The sequence below is a fragment of the Hemicordylus capensis genome, chromosome 4 (genome assembly GCF_027244095.1).
Source record: "Hemicordylus capensis ecotype Gifberg chromosome 4, rHemCap1.1.pri, whole genome shotgun sequence".
Classification (NCBI taxonomy): Eukaryota; Metazoa; Chordata; class Lepidosauria; order Squamata; family Cordylidae; genus Hemicordylus; species Hemicordylus capensis.
Window position 1 is genome coordinate 91,491,007 of NC_069660.1, and position 24,957 is coordinate 91,515,963.

Genomic DNA, 24,957 nt, shown 5'->3' on the forward strand with positions numbered 1-24,957 from the left:
AGGATTCAGAGATGTGAGCCATCTCTACAACACATGGGCCAAATTCAGATGTAATTCAAAACTGGGGCAGAGGTTGGAACTACATTATGTCCAGATCAATGCAACCATGGTTTCAAGCCAAAAGTGACCTTCAGTTTGGCTCGCCAAACTCCAGCTTGAACTTTCAGTGTGTAAAAAGGTTTGCCACTGAAACCTCTGGTTTTGCCACCCAAGAGTTACATCTGAATTCAGATGCCGCCATAACCATGGTTCCATTCTGTTTTTGAAACAGCAGTCATAGAGATGGTGGTGCAGACTCACCTGGGATTGTGCCCACTCCATGGCTGCGGCGCTTCTCACTGGCCACCTCTCCAAGTGCCAGCCACGTCATGGACGTCACAGGCATGAGACGTCCATACTCAAACTGCGCAGGCCGGAGAGGCCCACCAGCCGCAGCATCCGTCACTGCTGCTGCCACAGGGTGGCCTGCTCTGCTTGGCTCACCCCCCTCCCAGCCCTAAAGATGAGAAATATTAGCGGGGTGGCAGGCAGCTGTGGCAGTGGTGGTGGGGCAGCAGCAGTGGTGGGGCAATCCTCCAGATAACTTGGAGGACCCAAGGAAGCAGGAACAGTGGTGGTGTGAGGTATCCTATACAAAAATAAATGAAGGGGGGACCTCGCAGTGGCAGGGGGGCCTCTTGGCAAGTGGTGCCACTGATGATGGGGAGATGTGGGGCAACGTGGAGCTCGGTGGGGTAGGTAGGTTGCCTTACTCCTTTGCATCTGACATTAGATACAGGGGGTGTGGCTTGGGGTGCTTGGGCCCCCTTCCTACACTTTGTCCCCCACCCCCTGGGAGGCTCACTACACCCCTGATGCTGGCCACTGTCCCAAGTTCCAGAGTAACAATCTCAGTAAATATAATGGGCATTCCTTATTTTGGAAGAAAAAATGTTAACTCTAAAAGTGATCGAACAGTTTAGCAAAGATCTGTATTTCTGAAATTTTGATTTTGTAACTTTTTCTGTTTGATAATATGACACATCATTTAATATTATATAGAAAAAGAGAGATGATATAAGATCATTGTATTCTATTGTATAGAAAAAGAAAGAAAGGTAAAATTGTTTCAATGCATCCTAGGATGCTGCAGCAGTCTGAGCTGTGCATTCCTTTCCATACCAATCTTGTTTCATTCATCTGTCCTTGAGTACAGTCAAGCAAATAGTAAGTGACAGAAAGATGTAGTTAACAATCTTTATACCAATGTAGAAACAGCATCACAGCCGGTTGTTTTAATAGGCTTATACAAAATAAGCTTGTATAGATTGACAGTAAACAACATAACACACAGTCCATTGATCATTATTCCCTCCAGCAGGTTTTCCTGCCATAAAATGGGTCATAACAATCTGCAGTTGATTCTGCTTTCTCATCCCAACAGAGTCATTAAGCTCAAAGTTCTTGAATCTGAAACTTCAACTAGTTGTGTGCCTTTTTCAATGGAAGATTAGAGTCAGGAAAACAAGTTATCTATAAACTTGGTTCAGATTATTTTGGTTAAAAAACAATTCTAATCTATTTTTCGACACATTGTAAACTAATCCAGTGAACTGTTCTATTGTATGCCATTGTCAACCAAACATAGAACAGTCCCTTGGGGAGTGGTTTTCATATACAAAATTAACCTTGAGAATAACCAAGTTTTGGGGAATATTGCTTTATAGACATTCTTTTGATGTTTCCATTGCACCACTCCAGAATGCTTTTTGCCCTATCAAAAATATACAGTTTCATCACTATGATGTCTATGCAACTGAGTCTATTGAAGAAAAGGGAAACAGTATGGAATGGTTATTATAATTTTGTTGTATATCTGATAATGATTGTCTTTAGTGCTCTGAAGTCTTATCTCGTGAGATCATGAAAATACGCAGCTAGACTCTCTTCTCATACATTAGATTTTGTTCTCATGGCAGAGAAAATGTCCATCAATAGGAGGAAAATGGAAACCAATGCAAGTTTAAAATCTAGTTAGAAATCATCAAGTAGTTTAGGGCTTAAGTTATCAGTGTACAATTGGTAGTGTGCATGCAGCCATCTGATGTGAGTCCAAATGAAGCTCAAACATAAAACCTCTTGCTACCTTAACTATGTGGCCTTTTGTAAAAAAGAGAGAAAGAAACGTTCCCTACCTCTCATTATTATAAATGTGTTTTAAGCCCATTTGGGTTTAATGATTGATTTGGAATGCAGGGAGAATAAGGCTATCCAGTCCAGAGACCCGTCAGTACTAAAAGACACTCAACAAGCTCCTTACATGAATGCGTTTCTATATTCATTTTGATGGATATGGCAATTCTAAGCACAAGAAATCAAATATCTACTGGAATGCGTTTAAAATTACTCACAGATATATAGCAATCAGAAAACCATATGGCTGGAAGGATTTTAAAGGCAATCTTGTCCCATTCCCCTTACAGCAGAATGAAATGTAGGTTGGAATCCCTGAATCTAAACATCTTCCATTGATGGGAGTATCAACATCTCTTGCAGCTTGCTTCCTTCCCCCTACTGGGAAACTATTGCTGCAACATAAAGCTTATCACATTAACTGTAGCACTAACTGTAGCTGAAGCCCTTATCTTAATAGCAGGAAATATCCAAAAAGCAATGCAGAAGAATTCAGTAGCAGAAGAATTCAAAAAGCATTATGATCTCTTGGTGACTTTACTGTAGGTTGTGTTGAGAACAAGTTTTTATGTCTCACTGTGCTGAGCAGATCACATATTGCAAATTGTGCAGCAGCATTAACATTGTATATTTCTGAAATTCACAAATAAAATCACTAATAAAATCACTAATAAATCACTAATCACTAATAAAAACTTGCAATGTAATCACTGCATGGGGATCATCATTTTCTTAATCATACCTGATTTCATATACAGGGATTTTGATTGTCATAAGATGACAATTTAGCACACTGGTAACTTTAAGGCTGAATTGTCTACTAATTATTCTGCTGAAAAGTTTTAAGAAATCTCCAACCACTCAACCTCAACAGGTAACCAAACTGTTAAATCTAACATATCAAGCTCCTTACCACAGAGATCATCATACACAGCAACCTTTTACACAACCTACTGCTTACGTGGATCTGTGGATCAGGGTCACATAGTGCAAAGATTACTTCATTTACAAGAAAGTATGTGACTTTATTAAGGCTAAGGACTATTTAAAGACTCGTCAATTATTTATATTGCTTAATTAAACAATAACTATACTTTTATTTTTATATATGTGCATTAACTATATGAAATGGAATAAAAACAGTGGTCAAGCATGACTTGTCCCCTTAGCTAAGCAGGGTCCACCCTGGCTGCATATGAATGGGAGACTAGAAATGTAAGCACTATAAGATAGAGTCGGCGATAGAGCTGCTCTGGGAAGAGCAGAAGGTTTCAAGTTCCCTCTCTGGCTTCTCCGAGATAGGGCTGAGAGAGATTCCTGCCTGCAACCTGAAATTCCTGGCTGAAAGCATTTTACATTGCATGAGGGAGGACAATTTTTGCCAAACCCCCTTTCCTCTGGCATCCATCTATGTCTCCCAAAATGATATGTCGCTGAGGGTCTTACAACCCTCAGGGACATATTTTCAGGAGGCACAGACAACTGCAGGGGGAGGGGGAAATCAGTAAAAGTTTCCCATCCCTCCTGTACTATGGAAAATGTTGTTCTAGTTCTACCAGCAAGGTGTGAGTCTGGATGATGGTGAATGTTTTCTAAAATGTCCTTCAAATGACATCCTTACATATATATGTCAAGTACATCGCTGGCATCAGGAGAAATTATACCAAGTGAATATCTACCATGCTATCAAGAACTGCTTATTTTCAATATTATTGGGCACATTTTAATGCTATCAGAATATATCATAAAAATGTAAAAAGTAGGATGCTTATATTCTTGTTAACAATAGGAGTCTGTGCCATTTGGCTCTACAGTGCTTTAGTTATCTAATGGCAGTTGCATGTCTGGTACTACTGTTTAATTTTAAATTTTCAAAGAATTTCAGGAAGTATTTATGGATTTAATTATGGAACTTTTCAGAGGAAAAATACATAAATGTGATTAGCTTGCAAATATATTAATGCAGATTGAATGACTCACCAATCTCTGGGTACAATAACCTTTGTTTGACTCGCTTATATACCACCACTTTAATCTATTACGTAACAAAAAGCATCTGCTTTACAATACAATCTTAGAATTTCTCAAGCATTGGTAATTTCAGTTGTGAAGATAGCCAAGGAAAATATTTCTTTTTCTCAACATCTTGAAACTGGGTATGCACAAGAAAATAATATTACATAGCTTAAATCACATTATCAATCTCTTCTAGGAAAATGCAACATGATGAAAAGCATGGCTACACAACTTTGACCACCTGCAGATGTTGGACTACAATTCCCTTCATCCCTGACAATTGGCCACTGGGGGAGATGGGAGGACAGTCCAGCAACAGATGGAGGGCCAGAGTTGTGCAGTTATGGTGAAAGCAAAGATGATTTTAAGACTGCTACATTATTTGCAAAGATTTCACAGTCAGCAAGGTTCAACAATTCTGTGGTGGTGGTGCTGGTGGTTTTACTGGGAGGAGGGGGGGATCCAAGCAATTTTGTTGCAAATACTCCATCAGATAAAACTGTATCTTAGATGAAGACACTGATATAACAGCCAGGATCCAAAGAACAATGATACTAGTTTCACAAATCCACAATTTAAAAGCCAATATACAACCTATTTTACAAAATTTTCAGATTGTGAGCCCTTTGGGGACAGGGATCCATCTTATATATTTATTTATTATTTCTCTGTGTAAACCGCCCTGAGCCATTTTTGGAAGGGAAGTATAGAAATCGAATTAATAATAATAATAATAATAATAATAATAATAATAATAATAGGACTGCTCCAGGCGACGATGAACTGCATGGCTTTTGGCTTAAACACCTAACAAGCTTTCATAAACAACTATCCAAACAGCTCAATCACATTTTGCAAGGAGGTGATATTGAACAATGGCTAACAACTGGGAAAACTCATCTCATCATGAAAGACCCAGCAAAAGGTGCAGTTCCAAGTAATTATAGATCGATAACATGCCTGCCAACCATGTTCAAATTATTAACTGGAATAATAGCAGATGAAGTGATGCAACACTTATTAACTAACAAACAGCTTCCAGTTGAACAGAAAGGAAATTGCCCGAATACCAGAGGCACAAAAGACCAGCTGCTGATTGACAAAATGATTTTAGAAAATTGCAAGAGAAGAAAAAGAAATCTAAGTGTTGCATGGATTGACCACAAGAAAGCCTTCGATTCATTGCCTCACACATGGATACAAAAATGTTTAGAAACAACTGGTGTCAGCAAAAACATCCAGATATTTATAAAAAAAAGCAAGGAGCATGTGGAGTACACAGTTAACAATCAATGGTGAGACACTTGGACAGGTTAGCATTAGAAGAGGCATTTTCCAAGGGGACTCACTATCCCGTCTGTTGTTTGTAATCGCCATGACCCCACTTTCACAAATACTAAACAAAACAGGCCTCGGATACCAAACATCTAAAACATCCAGTAAAATCAGCCATCTGCTGTACATGGACGATCTGAAGTTGTATGGAAAGTCCCAGTCAGAAATCGAATCACTGCTAAACACTGTCCGTATATTCAGTAGCGATATAGCAATGGAGTTTGGACTGGACAAGTGTGCTGCATTAATAATGAACAGAGGGAAAATAACAAAAACAGAAGGAATAGAACTGCCCAATGGAAGCAAGATCAAGAACCTGGAAGAGAAGGAACATTACAAATACTTGGGCATTCTCCAGGCTGATAACATCGCACACACTGAAGTTAAAAGAAAAATTGGAAGTGAATACATCAGGAGAGTTCGAAAAATCCTCAAGTCCAAACTCAATGGCGGGAACACCATATAAGCCATAAACACCTGGGCTATACCTGTTATCAGATACACTGCAGGAATAATAGACTGGACCCAGGCAGAGCTAGAGACACTGGATCGTAAGACCAGGAAAATCATGACCATCAATCATGCTCTGCACCCCCTCAGTGATGTAGATAGGCTATACCTCCCTCGCAGCTCAGGTGGAAGAGGAATGCTGCAAGTCCATCAAACAGTAGAGGAGGAGAAAAGAGGCCTTGAAGAATATATCAAGGACAGTGAAGAAGATGCACTTCAATTGGTCGATAATGTGACTATTCAACACCAATGAAACAAAACAGGCCTACAAGAAAGAACAAGTCAAGAACTGAGCAGAAAAATGGAAAAATAAACCACTGCATGGTCAATATTTGCACAATATAAGTGGAAAATCAGACATCACCAAGACCTGGCAGTGGCTTAAGAATGGCAACTTGAAGAAAGAAACAGAGGGTTTAATACTGGCTGCACAAGGGCACTAAGAACAAATGCAATAAGAGCAAAAGTCGAAAAATCCACCACAAACAGCAGGTGCCGCCTTTGTAAAGAAGCAGATGAAACAGTGGACCACCTAATCAGCTGTTGTAAAAAGATCGCACAGACTGACTACAAACAAAGCCATGATAAGGTAGCAGGGATGATACACTGGAACATCTGCAAAAAATACAAGCTACCTGCAGCCAAAAATTGGTGGGACCATAAAATTGAAAAAGTTGAAGAAAATGAAGATGTAAAAATATTATGGGACTTCCGACTACAAACAGACAAACATCTGCCACACAATACACCAGATATAACTGTAGTGGAGAAGGAAGAAAAACAAGTCAAAATAATCGACATAGCAATACCAGGGGATAGCAGAATAGAAGAAAAAGAAGTTGAAAAAAATCACCAAATACAAAGATCTACAAATTGAAATTGAAAGGCTGTGGCAGCAAAAGACCAAAATAATCCCAGTGGTCATTGGTGCCCTGGGTGCAGTTCCAAAAGACCTTGAAGAGCACCTCAACACCATAGGGACCACAGAAATCACCATCAGCCAATTACAAAAAGCAGCTTTACTGGGAACAGCCTATATTCTGCGACGATATCTATAATAATAACAGCAACAACATTGAGAATAAAATTCAGCCATCCCAGGTCCTTGGGAAGGACTTGATGTCTGGATAAAACAAACCAGTCAATAACACCTGTCTGACTGTGTAAAATAATAATAAATAATACAGAAGTGCTGTTAAAATAAGGGGAAGAGATGCTGAATCAGCCTCAAGCAGCCGGCCCTCAGCACCTTACTCCCTGTGCCTTACTCCCTGTGCTACAGCTGTCAGATGACTTACCATATCTTTGCTGTGCTGCAGTGCCAATGGGATGATTGCCATAAAGGGTAGTACAGCTCATCAGCCCAAACAGGCTTGCTGATCTGGGTAACCAATAGGGGCCTGGTGTCGCTATACAACTGTCCTCAGGCTTGGTTCCTCAGTCTGAGGAATTCATCTGTATGAGTAATCACACTTCCTTGCCTCCTTCCCACCCCCAGCCCCAAGACTGGCACCATTTTGTCATGGAATAAGAGGCATACTGGGCAGAAGAGTTGAAGTTCCCTACATCTCTATATATGATTGACCTGTTCCTTGGTCAGGTTCTGCTTCAGCCATGGGTGGTATAGCACCAATAGGAAGTGGAGGAGGAAGCCCTGTAGTGGTCCGTGTTCTGGATTGTATGAGGGTACCCCCCCACACACACACACTGCTCTGCCAAGCACCCCACTCCCCTCCATAATCATGTGGGGATCTGGTGCTGACCCCTCTGTGCTGCCCACCACCTTGCTGACGCCTTCTCCTCCCTCTGCTGCGTTCCTGTCACTTGGTGCCAGCTCCTGCTGACTACTGGATGTATTGGTTGTTTCCTCTCTCACATGGGCTAGAGAAAAAGAAATCAATCCACCTGCTCACCAGCAGGAGCTGGTGTGAGGTGGGCAGCAGATGCAGGAGGTGGCAGCAAGGCAAGGGATAGTGCAGAAGGGAGTGCCAGGGGGCAGCGCCAGGCCCCCAGGATAATGAAGAGGAGTGGGGGGTTGCTGCTGGTCCACATGATAATGGAAGGGAGTGGGGATGGTGGCTCATGTTCTTTGAATGCATCCCCCAGTTACAGCTCTGCCCCTGCCAGCAGGCTCCCTGCCTTTAACATGATGGCTCAATGGAGCACACTCATCAGTGAAGTGAGTGTGTGCTCCCAGGGTCCTAGCAAATTTGGGCAGAGCCTAAATGCTTTTGTCTGCTAACTCCCGGCAGGTATTAGTGGAAAACCCATACAAAACAACATCTGATTATGAAGAAACACATTGCCTTTTGAACAAAATGCGGGTGAAAGTAGAGAGAGATTGAATTCACACGCTCAATGCCACAAAGTTCATTCCCATTTCTCATGTGGATGAGAAGCAAATTGATACCATATGGCAATTTCCCTCTTCTGCTGTCACAATAAAGGTTCTTCAAGTGAAGTTAAACCTGCATTTGCCTATATTTCACTGTGCAGCTAAGCTGTGTCATGTCTTTGATAGCAGCATAACAAATATATGTGCATGGGTCCATTAGCTGAGATGATGAATGCTGCTGTATTACCACTTAGAGCCAGGCATCCATAAGGAAGCATTCCAGCTAGCAAATGTGCTTATTACTCACCACACTGAGTCCTAGAAGCTCTCTGAAGAAGTAATCCATGTTCCTCTTCTGTAAATTATCAAGGTAATGCTGAAGCCGAGTATAAGTGTATGGGTAGCAGTAAGCAAACTGATACACGTCATCCTCTCGGTCAAAGCAGAAAGCAAATGACATAACGTAGTTCTTCCTGTGATCAGGGCAGCGGTAGTAATACACATTTTTGGGTGGCAGCCTTTGCCTAAAAGATAAAATAAAACAAATGCCATAATCAAAATCTATAGACTAAATTAAAATGCAACAGTGAAGTACAATTGAATCATATTTCACTGCAAACAGCACAAGGTCATGTATTTTATATAAACACATTCTCCGCCATTGCAGAGATGTTGTGTTCAGTTTTATTGCTATATTTTATTAAGGATGTTAGCAAATGATATAGAATTTATGGCAGAACATCAATGGATGGCCATGTCATCTGAAAAACAGTTTCAGATTTTGTTGAATTCTAGGAAGGAGGAACTTGAGGAATCCAGTTCTTTCCCCATATCTCAAACTTAATTTATTGAAATCTATAGCACAAATTAAAATGAGCAACGGATAGCTATCAGAGAGTAAAAGTGACTACAGGAACAAGCCCCCGGACAATTTAGAAACATAAAACTCAGCCATGAAGGAACAAAAGGGTAGGTTCAGCCAGCAAAGTGGCAAATTTTACAATGTGTGTTTAACTTCCTTCTGCATTGTTGCTTAGATGGTATGGAGGGTTATTGTTAATTTTAAAGAATATCTGAAACCTAATCCAGATTTTCTCCTGAAATGGAAGAACAGGTCTTTTACTCATTACCTTTTTGCTTGTTGTATACGGTATATGGAGAATGCAGAGGATCTCTTCCCTGGCACAACAGCGTTCACTGCAAGGAGAACTGGATTATTTAATTTATTTATTTATTTGATTAATTTATATACTGCCTTACTCCAAAGGCTCCAGGCAGATTAGGTTTCGTATATTCTATCAAATTAGTAGTAATCCTCCCTCCATCTAAGCAATAATGATAAACATACAACTCCTACAGCTTGTATCTGGACCTTATCGTTCTTTGAAAATTCCCTCAACTTCTTTACCTTAACCTCTGCCCTACATTCTCTCTTTGTTAATTCTGATTTTAACTTTTTATAATTAAAAAAGAAAATGTGACATAACAAGGTACAATGGGAGTGTAAGAAATAATGACAATATGAAAAATCACAGTAGGGAGACAAGACAATGGTGCAGCTTCCAAAACTTAAATTGAATGAGGGAACCTTGGTCTGTATAGCATCTTTGCACTTACTCTAAGATGCAATGTGATTATGCAGCAATCTTGAGAGGTTAAATAAAAGATTCATTCCCTAAGCAGCCTGGCTGTGGGCACAGACTTTCTACCTTTACTGGTCTGGACAGACTCCACAGAAGTCTTGTAATCAAATACAACAAATTCTCCAATCCTATTTGGCAAAAACATGCTCTCATCCTGCAGACACTAGCTTATTCAATTAAGTGATATCATAAACAGGTTTCATCTAATGCTTGCAGCAGAAGTCAGCTACCATCAGGCAATGATGGTGAGGGTAACATAATATGATTTACAGACATTGCAACAGTAATCTGTCCTACTATAATAGTTCTGAGAAACCAGGTGACTGCAGAGGATCAGTTTCGGCCTTTCATTGCTCATATGAAATGGAGGACAGAAACTTCTCATTATGCAAAATGACATGTTTTCCAATTAGCAGACGTTAAGGAGTATACACAGCAAAACTGAAATCTCCCTGACAAAACATAATGAAGAGCCAGTGATACCGTGCATTAGAGCTGAAGTCTTTCCCATTCCGTGTAAGGAACGGGGCAGGGGGATGCAACCAGCTGTTTTTGTTATAAAGCACACTAAGCTAATAAGTTCCTGAAATATCTTACCATATTTCCATCACCCACCCTTACCCTGGTGTGCTATCAGACATCCCTCATTGGATCGCAAATCAAGCAGAAGACATGACTGTGGGTAAATGTATTGTAGCTCCGAGGCCTCAAAATGCAATGGAAGTTTAAACCGTATATTGCAAACTGAGCAACTTCTATAGTTTCTTAGCAAAGGGGGAAAGTTAACTGCATTGGTTATATTAATATGATTTAGAAGTACTAGGAGGAAGAGCTAATATTCATTTGCTACTAGTCAGGCACTTACTGTTTCAATTATTTTCATTTTAACTTAAAGGATGTTTTAAGTTGTTTTGATATTTTTGCTCACTCTTCTAACCAGTTAGAAATATGACACTTGGCTTGGCATCTGTTTTGAGTGACAACACTGCTTTATGGCTTCATTTGGATGTCATGGTTAAACTTAGAATTTAGGATATCTTGTAATGACACATCACTATCCACAGAGGCAATACTCACACGCAGCCTCACCCAGGCTAGGGAAGCCCAGGCTGGGTTAGGCTGTGTGTGAGAACCACTGGGATTGGGCCCAACCCTGGTGGGGCAGCACTGCCTAGCCCGCCTTTTCCGTCTGGCTATTAGCCAAGGTTAAGGGAACGAGCGCTCCCTCAACCCAGGCTATCTGCTTGTGCGCGAGCATGGGCTGCTTTCAGCCCAGCCTCACACAGACGGGCAGCTATAGCTCCCACAGTCATACCTTTGCTCGCCTGTGGGGGAGGTGAGTAAAACAAGCCTTCCACCCTGCCCACCTCCTGCCCCACCCAATTGTGTGAATTACCTCAATGTCTTTCATAGAAGGAGAATCTATTCTTTATTGAGGGGTGTAAATCCAAGCTCTCAGAAAAGGCCCAAATGCTTAATTCAAAACATAGGTTCCCCCTATGTTTTTTGTAATAGGACCCATGGGGCTATTGTAATAGGACCCATGAGGCTGTTAATCTATTCTTATCATTCTTAACACTTTGTCAGTGCTAATCTGTTCCCAAGTCAAATGGAGAAGGAGTCAGTGTTTCAGTACCAACAAGACATCTTTACATACAGGAGTCTAATCAGATTTAGATCTTATCTGGGAATTAAAAAGGAAGAGAGGGAGAGAGTTTTAAAAAACAAAACAAAAGAGACAGGATGTTAGATACAGCCAGCCGAGTTTTTGATAAGAAAAAGACATTGCTCAGTTCTTGCATTAACCTCTGTGTCCTAGATGCACCATTGTTTACTCTTTCTTCCTTTTTGTTCTATGCCTGCTGGAAAAGGACACCCACACACTGTGGCAGCAGCTGCTTCTATTAATTTAAAGCTATTACAAAAATTAAAATTAAACCCAATTACTTTGGCTGGTTTATAGCCGGAGAATGGCTTAGTCTGATTGTTCCCTCTGGTTATGGACAAAACAATATTACTACCTATAGGCAGTTGCCAGTGGAATACTAATGTGTCTTAGGCCCGGCAGGGACAGATTCGGAATGTGAAATTTAACTGCATTTCTGAGGAGAGAGGAAAATATATATCTTATCACCAATCTACAGAAATTGTCCACCTTTTCATTCTATAGGTCACAGTACGTGACAGCTAAAGTTAGGAAGCCATATTTGTAACATATTTGTAGTTGCAGAAAAATTCCAGGAAGCATATGACTACAAATGCTCCCTGTTAACTGGCACTGAAGTGTTTGGCTGCCTGTATTTATGACTGGCTATTTAAAGAGAAGCTGCCGAAATTCTAAGCATAAGGACAAATAGCATTTCCCACTCCATTGATTTCAGCAGGATATTGACAGAATACATTTTAATATGTTAGGCACTCTTAAACTAATGTTGACAGCTTGGCTTGCAAAAACACATGCCAGAGTAACACACGCTGAGGGAAAAGCTTCCCACAGAATGTCAAACTTCCTAATGTTGGACAATTGGGGGCGAGATTTTTTTTTTTAAAGTTGTTAAAATGTTCGCAAGTAGCAATTTTTTTTGTCAGAGCAACTCACATTACCCCTATCCCTAAGTGAATTTTAACCCTCAGGCAAATCTCCCCCCCCCCCGTTGCTTGCCCAGAACTGAGTGAATACAATAGATCTGGCATTTATAAAGATAGGTAATAACAGTGTGAGCCCTATAGAAAGCAGGGTATGATGGCCACCACATCCCCCAGAGGCTTGGTGAGGGACCTGAGGCCAGGCAGGTCACATGATCAAGGAGATTCCTGGATCAACTGAGGTTCTGATGGCTCACCTGCAATGAGACAGGCATGGGAGGAAGGGCAGGGGTGTAGCATCCATTGGACAAGCAGGGGCAAATGTCCCTGTTCCCAATGGGTCAGGGGACCTCCAAGGGGCCCCCAAGGAGACCACCTAACCACCACCCCTGTCCTGTCCTACTCCTGCTCCCACTGCCACTTCTTATCTTGGCCTCCAGCTCCAGGGGGTGGGGGGGGCTGATCGAGCGGGACAGTTGGCAGGCACAGTGGTGGCAGGCCTCTCTACTCTGGCCAAATTGAGAGCCTGCGCAGTTCGACTATGGACACCGCATGCCTGTGAGGTTGTGCAGTTCAGCCAGAGTGGAGAGGCATGCTGCTGTGCCCACCATGCCCACCGACTGTTCCTCTCGATCACCCCCCACCCCCCGGATCCAGAGGCCATGATAAGGAGCGGTGGCAGGGCAAGGCAGGGGCGGTGGTGGGGAGATGTTGGCTGCACTGCCCGTTGCATCTGATGTTAGATGCAGGGGGTGTGGCTTGGGGTGCAGGGGTGCATGCTGGGGGCTGCCAACCCAAGTTTTGTCCCCTGCCCCCCGGGGGTCTTGCTACACCCCAGAGGAAGGATCTGCTATTCCTGTATAGGCAGAGACCAAGGGAAGACCCTTCACCAGAAGGTCACCTGCAGTTTCAGGGGGATCAAGAATTTATTTATTTATTTATTTATTTACTTACTTACTTACTTACTTACTTACTTACTACATTTTTATACCACCTTTCTGCCTTGACAAAGCCACTCAAAGCAGTTTACAGTCTCAAGAAGAGACTGTGCCCATAACACAAGCCAGCAGGCATTGCTGGGAGCCTTGGACATTGTTTGAAAGGTGGGTTACAACCTTGATGGAACATGATGCCCACCCCTTCAGGCTTATACTGGTGTGCCAGAGGAGGGTGGTACCACAACCTTTCTTTGCCTATCAGCTGCAATGACTTTTGTTTGGGGATTATGAGAGTTGTAGTCACTAACATCTGTGAATCCTTGTTAGAGGGAACACTGCTTCAGAACTCCATGTTCTGGCAAGGCTGGTGTAGTTTAGCTGTCACTATTCCCCCCGCCACACATTGAGGTCATTCACAAAATCGCATGCGGGCAGGAATGGGTGGGGTGTGTGTCAAATGCTGGTCAATTCACCTTCCCCCCAAACAATGGCTGCAAAGTTGCTGGGAGTGCAAACCACACTCCCAGATAATCCATGTGTGCTTGCAGCATGAAGCTCTGAAGTCCAGGATGATGCATCCCAGCCTCTGGAGATCCCACAATGCTCCGTGCAACATGCACAATGTATGGGGGATTTCCCCATGAGATGGACACTCTAGGCACCTGTATCTGTGTCCACTGGGGCTAAACATAGTCCCAGAGGGACTATTACATTTGCAGAACCATTACTGGAATAATTCTTGTAGTGTAGCAGCATAAAGTATTTCCAATCTCCAGTCTCCCTTGGTTGGGCAAGGTGATTAAAAGGGTGGTGGCCGACCAGCTCCAGGCAGTCTTGGAGGAAACTCATTATCTAGATCCATTTCAAACTTGCTATGGGGTTGAGACAGTCTTGGTCGGCCTGATGGATGACCTTTACAGGGGAATCGACAGAGGGAGTGTTACTCTGCTGGTTCTTCTGGATCTCTTGGCAGTGTTCGATACCATCGACCATGGTATCCTTCTGGATCGCCTGGGGGAGTTGGGGATAGGGGCACTGCTTTGCAGTGGTTCTGCCCCTATCTCTCAGGTAGATTCCAGATGGTGGAGCTTGGTGACAGTTGCTCCTCAAAATGGGAGCTGTTATATGGAGTCCCCCAGGGCTCCATTCTGTCACCAATGCTTTTTAATATCTACATGAAACCGCTGGGTGAGGTCATCAGGGAATTTGGTGCTGGGTGTTATCAGTATGCTGATGACACCCACATCTACTTCTCCTTTTCATCTTCAGGAAATGGCACTCATTCTCTAAATGCCTGCCTACAGGCAGTAATGGGCTAGATGAGGTATAACAAATTGAAGCTGAATCCAATCAAGACAGAGGTGCTCATTGTGGGGGCTCAGAATCTGAAGGATGAGTTTGATCTCCCTGTGCTGGATGGGGTTACATTCCCGCGGAAGGAGCAGGTGCGCAGCTTGGGAGTATTCCTGGACCCAGGCCTCACCCTGGTATCTTAGGTGGGGGCCATGGCCAGGAGTGCTTTCTATCAGCTTCGGCTGATTCGACAGCTGCACCCATTCCTTGAAGAGGATGACCTCAAAACCGTGGTGCATCAGCTGGTAACCTCCCGGCTTGACTATTGCAATGTGCTCTATGTGGGGCTGCCTTTGTACATAGTCCGAAAACTTCAGTTAGTTCCGAATGCGGCAGACAGGTCGGTCTCTGGAGACACCATATTATGCCTGTTTTGAAATGGCTACACTGGCTGCCGATATGTTTCCAGGCAAAATACAAAGCGCTGGTTATTACCTTTAAAGCCCTGAACGGCTTAGGTCTGAGTTATCTAAGAGAGCGCCTTCTTTTACATGATCCCCACTGCACCTTAAGATCATCTGAGGAGGTCTGTCTCCAGTTGCCACCAGTTTGTCTGATGGTGACACAGAGGCGGGCCTTCTCTGTAGCTGCTCCTGTGCTGTGGAATGCACTCTCGGCAGAAATTCGTAATTTGAGATCATTGCTGTCCTTCAGGATAGCCCTTAAAACCTACCTATTTGGCCTGGCCTTCCAGGGCTTTAAATGATTAACTGTTTTAAATTGTTGCCCTGATTTTCAGGGCTTTTAGCTGTTTTATTGGTTTTATTGTGTTTTAATAGTTTGATTTTAATGGGGGGGACCTAAAAAGCTCATGGAAATAGCTTCTACAAGAGTGTGTACTTGTGGAATAATTTTTCTTGGCTTAGGTTCTTCCCCCCACCCTCCAATGCCCCCTGTAATATTTTTCTGCTATACCAGGAACAGTCCTTCAAAGAGTGGAAGAGGGTTTCCACTAGCAGAAGTGGACCTTTGGATCCAAGCCATTTCCACTTCTAGATGGGAAAATGAGGCCAAACGGACTTAACTGTAAATTCACTAGGTAATTTGTAAGCTGAGATCGGTTGTTTCAAAAGGAGCTCAATACCCTTTACAGAATACATTTTGGCACAGTTTTCTCAGACGGTTTTAGAGACTGTGATATAATGGAATTGCTTTTTTTCTAGCTGTAATTAATTAGAAACACCTCGGAATATCCTTCTCATCTTTAACAGCCTGATTGCACTCCCCATAGCTTTTCTACCTCTGAAAACATCTGGCTGCTTCTCTCAGAATAGAAGACAAAATTCAAAGTAACCTTCAATCGTTTACTTAAAAACTGAGTAAGGAGTCTACACATATTTAAAAGATATTAAAATATATGCTTTCCAAGGGTTAATAATTAAATAATTAAAATAATTAAACCTGAAATAATTAAACCAGTTCTAAAAATATTTCTTGGTCGCGGAAATAGCCAAATATAGTTTTACATTTTGTGTGGATCAAGACTAGCTGACATACTGCACAATGGTGGGACTGTACATGGTGGAACATAACTTTTGCACAGCTGCACGTGTGACTCTGAAGCCATTATCTATAATGGCTTCACTCTCATGCAAGTCTGTTTGCACAATTCTTGCACTTACACAACAGCCCTCTTGCACAACTTCAAGCCCCACCATATGCGTAATGTTGTGCAGTATGTCAGTCAGACTTATAAACATTTTATAACATACAACAGTAGTTGACTTTTGGACACTAGAAGTTTCAACTTCTAGAAGAAGTCAACTTCTAGAAGTGGAGAAGTGGCAAGAATGGGAAGGTAATGGGGCTATTCACATGACTGGGAGGATGGGGGAGTGGGGGGAAGGCTGCACGAATCTTACCCTCACCTCGGATGAGCCATAGGACATTTCTGAGAGTGCAAAACACACTCTCAGACAATCCTCTGCTGTGCAGAGCTCCAGAGGCCAGGACAAGGCATCTTGGGGCCTCCAGGTATCCTACAATGCACCACACACTGAGTGCCATGCATTGGGGGATTCCTCCAGGAGATGGGTGCTCTAGACTCTGGGTCTCCTCTGATTAAACATAGCCTGAGGAGATACACGATCCCAGAGCTTGGGTTAAAGGCACACTGGCCGCCCTTAACCAAGGCAAACAGCTGGGCTAAAAGCCCGGGCTAGGCAGCGCTGCCCCACCGCAACTGGGCCCAATCCCAGAGGTTCTCATACACAGCCTAACCCAGGGAAGGCTTCCCAAGCCTGGGATAGGCTCGCATGAGAACAGCCTCAATATGTATTTTCCCCTGCAATTGAAAAAGAAACTGAGGGAAAGTTATGCAGCCCCTCCATCCCTACTTCTTAAACTCACAGACTCCCAAGGCTGTTTGGGGTTAAAGAGAAGTCTGGGTAAGGATGCATGTGTCACGGCAAACTTGTACCTTAATCCATGTCCTCTCCTCTTTCAGTCCTTTTCACTTTAAGTCATCTCTCAGTCCCCACTCTTGAATGGCTAGAAGATCTTTATGGTGTGAAATATTTGGACTACTTTGTTTGCAGTTTTTCTAAGCCCATATCAGTCTGGGGGAAAGAGATCAACCTCAGCCTCACACTCCAATCTCTATGGTACATTGCCAGTAGACTACTGGGTCAGCTCTAATAGCTTCTTAGCTTCAATTACCCAATTAGACTCTTCCTTTATTTCCCTGTCTCCCTTTCCCATCTGTTCATCTAATCCCATTTCCCTCCCATCTGCAAAAATAACTTTTAAAATCCATGTGAACTTCATTTAGGGTACTCTCAGGTGACATCTTTTGCACACAAGACTAACTTAGAAACCTCCCAAGATTACAAAAACTGCAACAGTAATTTGGTGATGTCTGAATTTCAGATGCTGATTTCACACATATCTGCACCGAATTGCTGGCAGAACAGGGATTTTTGTCACAACAAAAAATGTAGTGAGTGGTAGGGCTATCTGTTCAAGGAAAATGTGGACAGAATATGAGGAAAGGATCCAGGACACCAATAGCATCTTCTCTTTAGCCCCAGAGTGAAGATGTCTTCCTGCTTTATTTTGGAGCGACAGGCAGGAACAACAGCAGCAGCAGCAGCAACAACAACAACAACACAACCGGAGTGTCAGTGGAGGAAAGCTCACACTGATTCTGACCAGAGGTGCACCTAGGTAATTTTGAAGCCTGGATCTAAAGGCCTTTGGAGGCCCTTTAACATAGTTCCATCCCACATATTTCTTTCCCCACTCCGCGCTGTCTCTAAAGCACCCGGCACAGGTCACAATTGCACTCAGCTGCCTGGTGCAGCATAGGCCGACGTGGCTACCACACTACCCAAAGAGGATTGGTGCGGGCAGGGGGTGTAGAGGCCCTGGACTTTGGCCGCAACATCCAGGAGCACTTCTGAATCTGACTGAACAGACATTAGAACCCAGAATTCGGCCTAGTCTATGGAAATTGTGGTAGCAAAAAAAGATTACTTCGCTGTCACCACTGTGTCTGTGGAAAGCTGCCCAGTGGAATGACTTTAGGTGGTCTATGGCTTACTAAATTTAGGGTCACAGTATCATGACCCACTGTGAATTTACTAAACATTTCATAGATAAAACCACTGGCTGACATTCCACGCAGTCGAATGCTGGCATTAAGGACCCACTGAGGCTACTGGACAATGTGAAAGGCAGCCCCATTGGTATTGCAGAGATGGGGACTTCTGCAGTGCCTTAAAACAGTGCACAGGCACTTCCACAGTGCTATTGGGGGGGAAATGGAAGTGAAATTGTGACCACCCTCACCAACCGCGACCTGAGTATCCATGGTTTGGCAATATTTTTTTTAATGGTTTGGGGGGTAATTTGGGGGTTCAGGGGTCATTTCCAGGGTCAGAGTGTCATTTTGGGGGATCAGGGGACATTTTCAGGGGTTTGAGGTGATTTTCGAGGTCTGGGTGATTTGGGAGGATTTGAGGGAGTCATTTCCAGGGGTCAGGGGTTATTTCTGGGAGTCAGGGGACATTTCTGGGGGTCAGGGGGTAATTTTCAGGAATCAGAGAGGGATTTTTTCAATTTATTACCTTGTTTTCACTTGCTTCATGACCGTGATTCCCCTAACCCCCTGTTTGCCAATGAAATCAGTGGCTCTCCAACCATGAATTCGCCAACTGTGAGGGTTTCCCAGAATGAAACCCTCGTGGTTGGTGAGGGACAACCATATAGCAAAGCTGAAACTCTCCCAGCAAATCACCTAAAGCTGATGAAAAGCATGGAGGAGAAAATAAAAAAAAAATTTCCCCGAGCTCATCACTAACAAGGAGAGGGGAGGGGAAAGGAACAAGTTAGACAGTACACCCCTTAGAGGCCAATATATCTCAGAATTTCTTTAAGTTCCTCTTTAACATTTATTTATTTATTTATTTATCTATTTATCTATCTATTTATTTATTTTATACCACCTCATATGTACATCGCTAGGCAGTGTACCAAATTTAAATATTTAAAATTTAACACAGATTAAAATACATGAGACACAATAAAAACAATAGTATAAAAATAAATTATTAAAATTATTATTATTACCTGCACTTTGTATTTCACCCAGAAACATATCGACAGCCAGTGCAGTTCTTTCAAAACCGGTGTTATATGGTCCCTTTGTGTTGTCCCAGAGATCAGTCTGGCTGCTGCATTCTGTACCAATTGTAGTTTCTAGACTATGTACAAAGGCAGCTCCACGTAGTGTGCATTACAGTAGTCAAGTCTGGAGGTTACCACCATATGTACCACTGTTTTAAGGTCATTTACCTCTAGAAATGGACATAGCTGACGTATCAGCCAAAGCTTCAACCTGAAAAAGGTCAAAGTTGCGGCAGCCAGATTGGTCTCTGGAGCAACCCGGAGAGACCATATTATGCCTGCCTTGAAACAATTATACTGGCTGCCGATATGTTTCCAGGCAAAATACAAAGTTCTAGTTATTACCTTTAAAGCCCTGAACGGCTTGGGTCCGAGATATCTTAGAGAGCGCCTTCTTTTACATGATCCCCACTGCACGTTAAGGTCATCTGAGGAGGTCTGTCTATAGTTACCACCGTTTGGTGGCAATGCAGAGGCGGGCCTTCTCTGTGGCTGCTCCCGGGCTGTGGAATGCACTCCCAGCAGAAATTTGTAATCTTAATTCCTTACTGGCCGTCAAGAAAGCCCTAAAAACCCATCTGTTTGGCCTGGCCTTTTAGGGGTTTAATTAGTTTTAATTGTTTTAACGCTAACCTGATTTTCAGGGTTTTAATAGTTATGATAGTTTAATTGTTTTTTAAGATGTTTTTAATTAGTGTTAATATTTATATCTGTTTTAATTGTTATTGGTTTTAATGGTTTCTGTTTTTAATTGTAAACCTTCCTGAGCCTTTTCAGAAGGGCGGTATAAAAATCAAATAAATAAATAAATAAATAATTAAAAAGCTTCGACCTGAGAAACCAGGGAGAGCTTTGGGTCCAGGAGCATTCCCAAGCTATGTAGTTGATCTTTCAGGGGGAGTGTAACCCCATCCAGAACAGGCCTGACCCCCCAGAGTCAGTACCCCTGTCAGCTTCAGTTTTTTTTATCCCTCATTCAGCCTATTACCACCTCCAGGCAGGCATCAAGGGAAGATATGCCATTTCCTGATGAGGTCGACATGGAGAAGTAGATCTGTGTGTCATCAGCATATTGGAAACACCCTGCACCAAACCTCCTGATAACCTCTCTCAGCGGTTTCATGTAGATGTTAAAGAGCACTGGCGACAGTATGGAGCCTTGTGGAAGCCCATACTTCAGCTCTTGCTTTTCAGAGCAACAGTTTCCAAGTGACACCATCTGGAATTTGCCAGAGAGGTAGGAATGGAACCACTGTAAAACAGTGCCACCCAATCCCACCTCCCTCAGGGAGTCCAGAAGGATACCATGGTCAATGGTATCGAAAGCTGCAGAGAGATTCATAAGGATCAGTAAAGTCACATTCCCTCTGTCTATACCCAGTTGGAGATCATCCCTCAGGCCGACCAAGGCAGTCTCAACCCCATAGCTCACATTAAACCCAGTTTGAAATGGGTCTAGAATCTGCATCATCCAAAACTGCCTAGGCCACCACCCGCTCAATCACCTTGCCCAACCATGAAAGATTAGAAACAGATCTGTAATTAGCTAACTCTGAGGGATCCAGTGCAGCTTTCTGCAAAAGTGATCTAATAAAAGCCTCCTTAAGACAAGGAGGCATCCTGCCCTCCCTCAGAGAAGCATTTATAATGTTTACCAAGCCCTCTCTGATAATACAATTATCAGATGAAATAAGCCAAGTTGGGCAAGGGTCAAGAGAATAGGTGGTAGGGTGCACAATCCAAAGCAGTTTGTCCATTTCCTCAGGAGTCAAAAAATTGAAAATGATCCAATCTAACCCCATAAGAGGAGTTGCTGGATATCTTCACAAGTAGGCTTTGCAGTAACTGTGGAATCTAGCTCGGTCCGAATGTGAGAGATTTTATCCACAAAGAAGTCATTTAAAAACATCACAGAGAGTGACCGATGGTTCAAAGTTTAAATTTAAGAGGAAGAGGGTACATACTAGCCGCCTCACAACCCTAGACAATTCAACTGGACCTGACTTTGCAGATGCAATGTGGGCAGAACGGAGCCAGAGTGGTGTAGTGGCTAGAATGCTGGACTAGGACTGGGGAGACCCGAGTTCAAATCCCCATTCAGCCATGATACTAGCTGGGTGACTCTGGGCCAGTCACTTCTCTCTCAGCCGAACCTACTTCACAGGGTTGTTGTGAGGAGAAACTCAAGTATGTAGTACACCACTCTGGGCTCCTTGGAGGAAGAACGGGATATAAATGTTAAAAAAACCCCAAAACGGCTTCTTTCTCACCTGCACTGCCATAGAATACATCTTCAAATGTGCTCTGTGTTGTGACTCACACTGAGTGTTCCTCCACATGCGCTCTAGTCATCTACCTCACCGCTTCAACTCCCATAGTTAACAGCTTATCAGTGTAAAGCGCTTCTCTGGTTTTTCTTTTAAGTGTGCAACATTCTATCTCCAAAATACACACTTTTTAAGTGGCATTGTTTTTCCTTTGTCCCTAGCTCTCATATGTATTGACCAAGGTCTTTCCCTATTAATGTACTTTGAGTCTGCAAGATGTTCTTTAAAGCTTGCCAATAAAGATAACCCACTGGGGTTGCCTTTAACATTGAGCAGCAGGCAGCCTAAGGTCAACGTTCCACTGCGCAGGATGTGGTCACTTGGATCTACCCTAACTTGGTAGAGTTAACTTCCATTCCACATTGGCAATAATTAATGACATTCCATTGACATCTGCCTGTCCTGTGACTATGGGCTCTTTTCAGCAACAAGTATTTATATACCACTTAACCACTTATATACCACTTAACTTATACCAACAGAAGTGCATCACTTTTCAATGAAAGTGCTCAAACAATTTACATACAAAAATAAATAAGATGGTTCCTTGTCCCAAAGGGGCTCACAATCAAAAAGGAATTATAAGATAGATACCAGCAACAACCACTGGAGGGAAGCTGTGCTGGGGTTGGACAGGGCCAGTTGCTCTCCCCCTGCTAAATATAAGAGAATTACCATATTAAAAGGTGCCTCTTTGCTCAGTTAGCAGGGGTTTTCAGCCTGTTCAGCCTGAGAGTATGGACAGGATCTTTAGGTCCATCCATTTATACGCTCAACCCTTGCCTTTGGTTGATAAAAGCTTCTGGATGGAGGACTGGCTAAGTGGGTAGCCAGGGAAATTAATGCATCACTTGCAGAGGGCATGGTGACATCCTGGGTAAAAATGGCAGTTGACCATTATCTATCTGCTGAAGAAGCCCTCCCTGGATCCAGCAGCATAACATATGTCATCTCTAAACCTTTATGATAATGCCACACCTACTGAAATCATTGAACACCTCCAATTTTTGCTGACTACAAGATTGGTAGTGAAGACTGGGGAGCTGTTTGAATTAGCACAATTTAAAAAACCAGGTAGCTGCCAAACAATATTTTATTTTATTTTTGGCATTTATATACCACTTTTCAGGGAGACCTCCCAAAGCGGTTTACATAAAATCAGTTTATATATATTTTTAAAAAACATACATCAAGCCACATGCTTAGATCATCACATGCAGAGCCCTTTAGGCTTTGTTGCTTCTTTCTTCTCTCTTCCCCTCAGATGGTCCCTGGGTAGATCTGTGGTGGCAGTTGGGAAGGGAGGGGACACCTCAGCTGCTATATGGAAGCTGGATGGTGGCAACCATATATAATTCTTTTCCGAAATAGCCCCAAATGGAAGATCTGAGTAGAACATTACAAATGCTTGCCTTTTAAAATATATCTTCAGGTCAAGAACTATGTAAAAATATCTACTCTGCTGATTTATATGCTATATGTTGACTTCAGCGAGCATAGTAAATATGCAGCAGTAGAAAGCCTCACTCAAAATTAGTAAGGTCAAATGATGAAATAAATTCTGTGTTTTCTTAAAACTGATTAAATTAGCAAAGAAAACTTACCTTACTAATTAATTACCTGTGCAGTATGGTGAGCTGCTCTTTAGTATGTTTAATTCCACTCACATTATGACAAATGACAACTTGGTTCAATTTATGATTATATAACTATGGTTTAAATTTCTCTGTGTTTGTTTGCTTCTTCATTTTTATATCACTATCCTATCAGTATCCTAATCATGTGTTCAAAATATCATGAGCCCTTTCTCATGATTAAAGAAAGGGCTCTAAAGGGTCGCGTGGAGGAAGCCATGAAATGCTTACCTCCCCCACAGACGATCAGTTTCTTCTGATTGCTCACTCAGATGGTCGCCGACTGCTACTAGCAGCCGGGAGGTTTGGGGGCGGGGAGGCCCTGAGAACTCCCATAATGCACTGCATGAGTGCACGGTGTATTATGGGGAGAGGTGTTGGGGACACCCTGGCCCCAACATTAAACCCAGAGTCACCAACCCAGAGTTATAGGGAATCTAGGCCTGTGTCTGATTCCATTTTATTAAGGGATCAATTAATGCCTGAACTCAAGGTGAACGGACCAGTACATGACTTGCCTCTGAGACCGATGGTAATTGCTCTGTGAAGTCAGAGCAATCCATCATTGTATTCTCAATGTTTGTGAAATGGGTACTCAAAAGAAACACAAAAGCCAAGCTTGGTCTATCCAAATGCTAAAATTTAACTCACTATCAGATAATGTCTCTGGAAGAAGCTAGAAGCTGAGCTCACATTTCCTCCTGCAAAAAGTCTATGTTAATCTTTGTTAATGATTGCTCTGCTTTGATTATACCAAAGGGTATAATCCGCTCTCTCTCTCTCTGAGAGAGATCCACTATGTAGAATTAGTAGTATTGGTGCACCCGATTGCTGTCTTTAGGAATGATTTAATCATTGTCTCACACCTATCGCTTCGATTCTTCTTTGCTAATACCTTTTAACACTTTCTGGGACCAGGTGCCAGAAATCTGGGGACAAGAGATGATGCCCATTTGCAAGCTCAGAGATGCAGATTTGCTTTGGGCAAATCTCCATAGAACAATCTCCTCCCCAAAACTGCAGCTAACAGAAGATGGGATTCAGATCTCCCTGGACTGAACTAATATCCTGAACCAATAGCAATAATTAAAAGACAATATCCAGAGGGTAACAGCAAATTGTCACCTTTTGGGGATCCAGGAAGGATGAGCATATTTTGAATAGACTCTATGGAGATCAAAGGAAGAAATAACTATAAAGAATGGAGCTCACTGAACAGAGAGCTAGCAAGCTAACCAGCAGATCTGTGCTCAAGAGCCATCCCAGAGTCTGCTGCTAAAGCCGCGGGGCTAAAAGCAGGAACTCTTTCCATAGACAGGAATTGTCTGTGACTTCTGCTGCACAGTAAGCAGTCAAGACTCCCCAGACATGGTGCTCTCGCTCTCTGCCTCGCTCTGAGCAAACTACCACCAGCCCTGCTTGATTGCTTGAAGCTTGCATGGCTCCCAAGCTCCTGCTCTCCAGCTCCAAAGTTTCTTCTTC

General features: G+C 42.7%; 1 protein-coding gene across 2 annotated transcripts in view; it reads right to left on the reverse strand.

Annotated features, from left to right (window-relative positions):
• AGBL4 (AGBL carboxypeptidase 4) overlaps nucleotides 1-24,957 on the reverse strand; it is a 1,553,201-nt gene that overhangs the window by 921,225 nt on the left and 607,019 nt on the right. For both annotated transcript variants that reach the window (XM_053245332.1, XM_053245331.1), the window contains exon 5: nucleotides 8,676-8,892. In XM_053245332.1, the coding sequence (XP_053101307.1) occupies nucleotides 8,676-8,892 (217 nt within the window). The remainder of the gene's footprint in view (nucleotides 1-8,675; nucleotides 8,893-24,957) is intronic.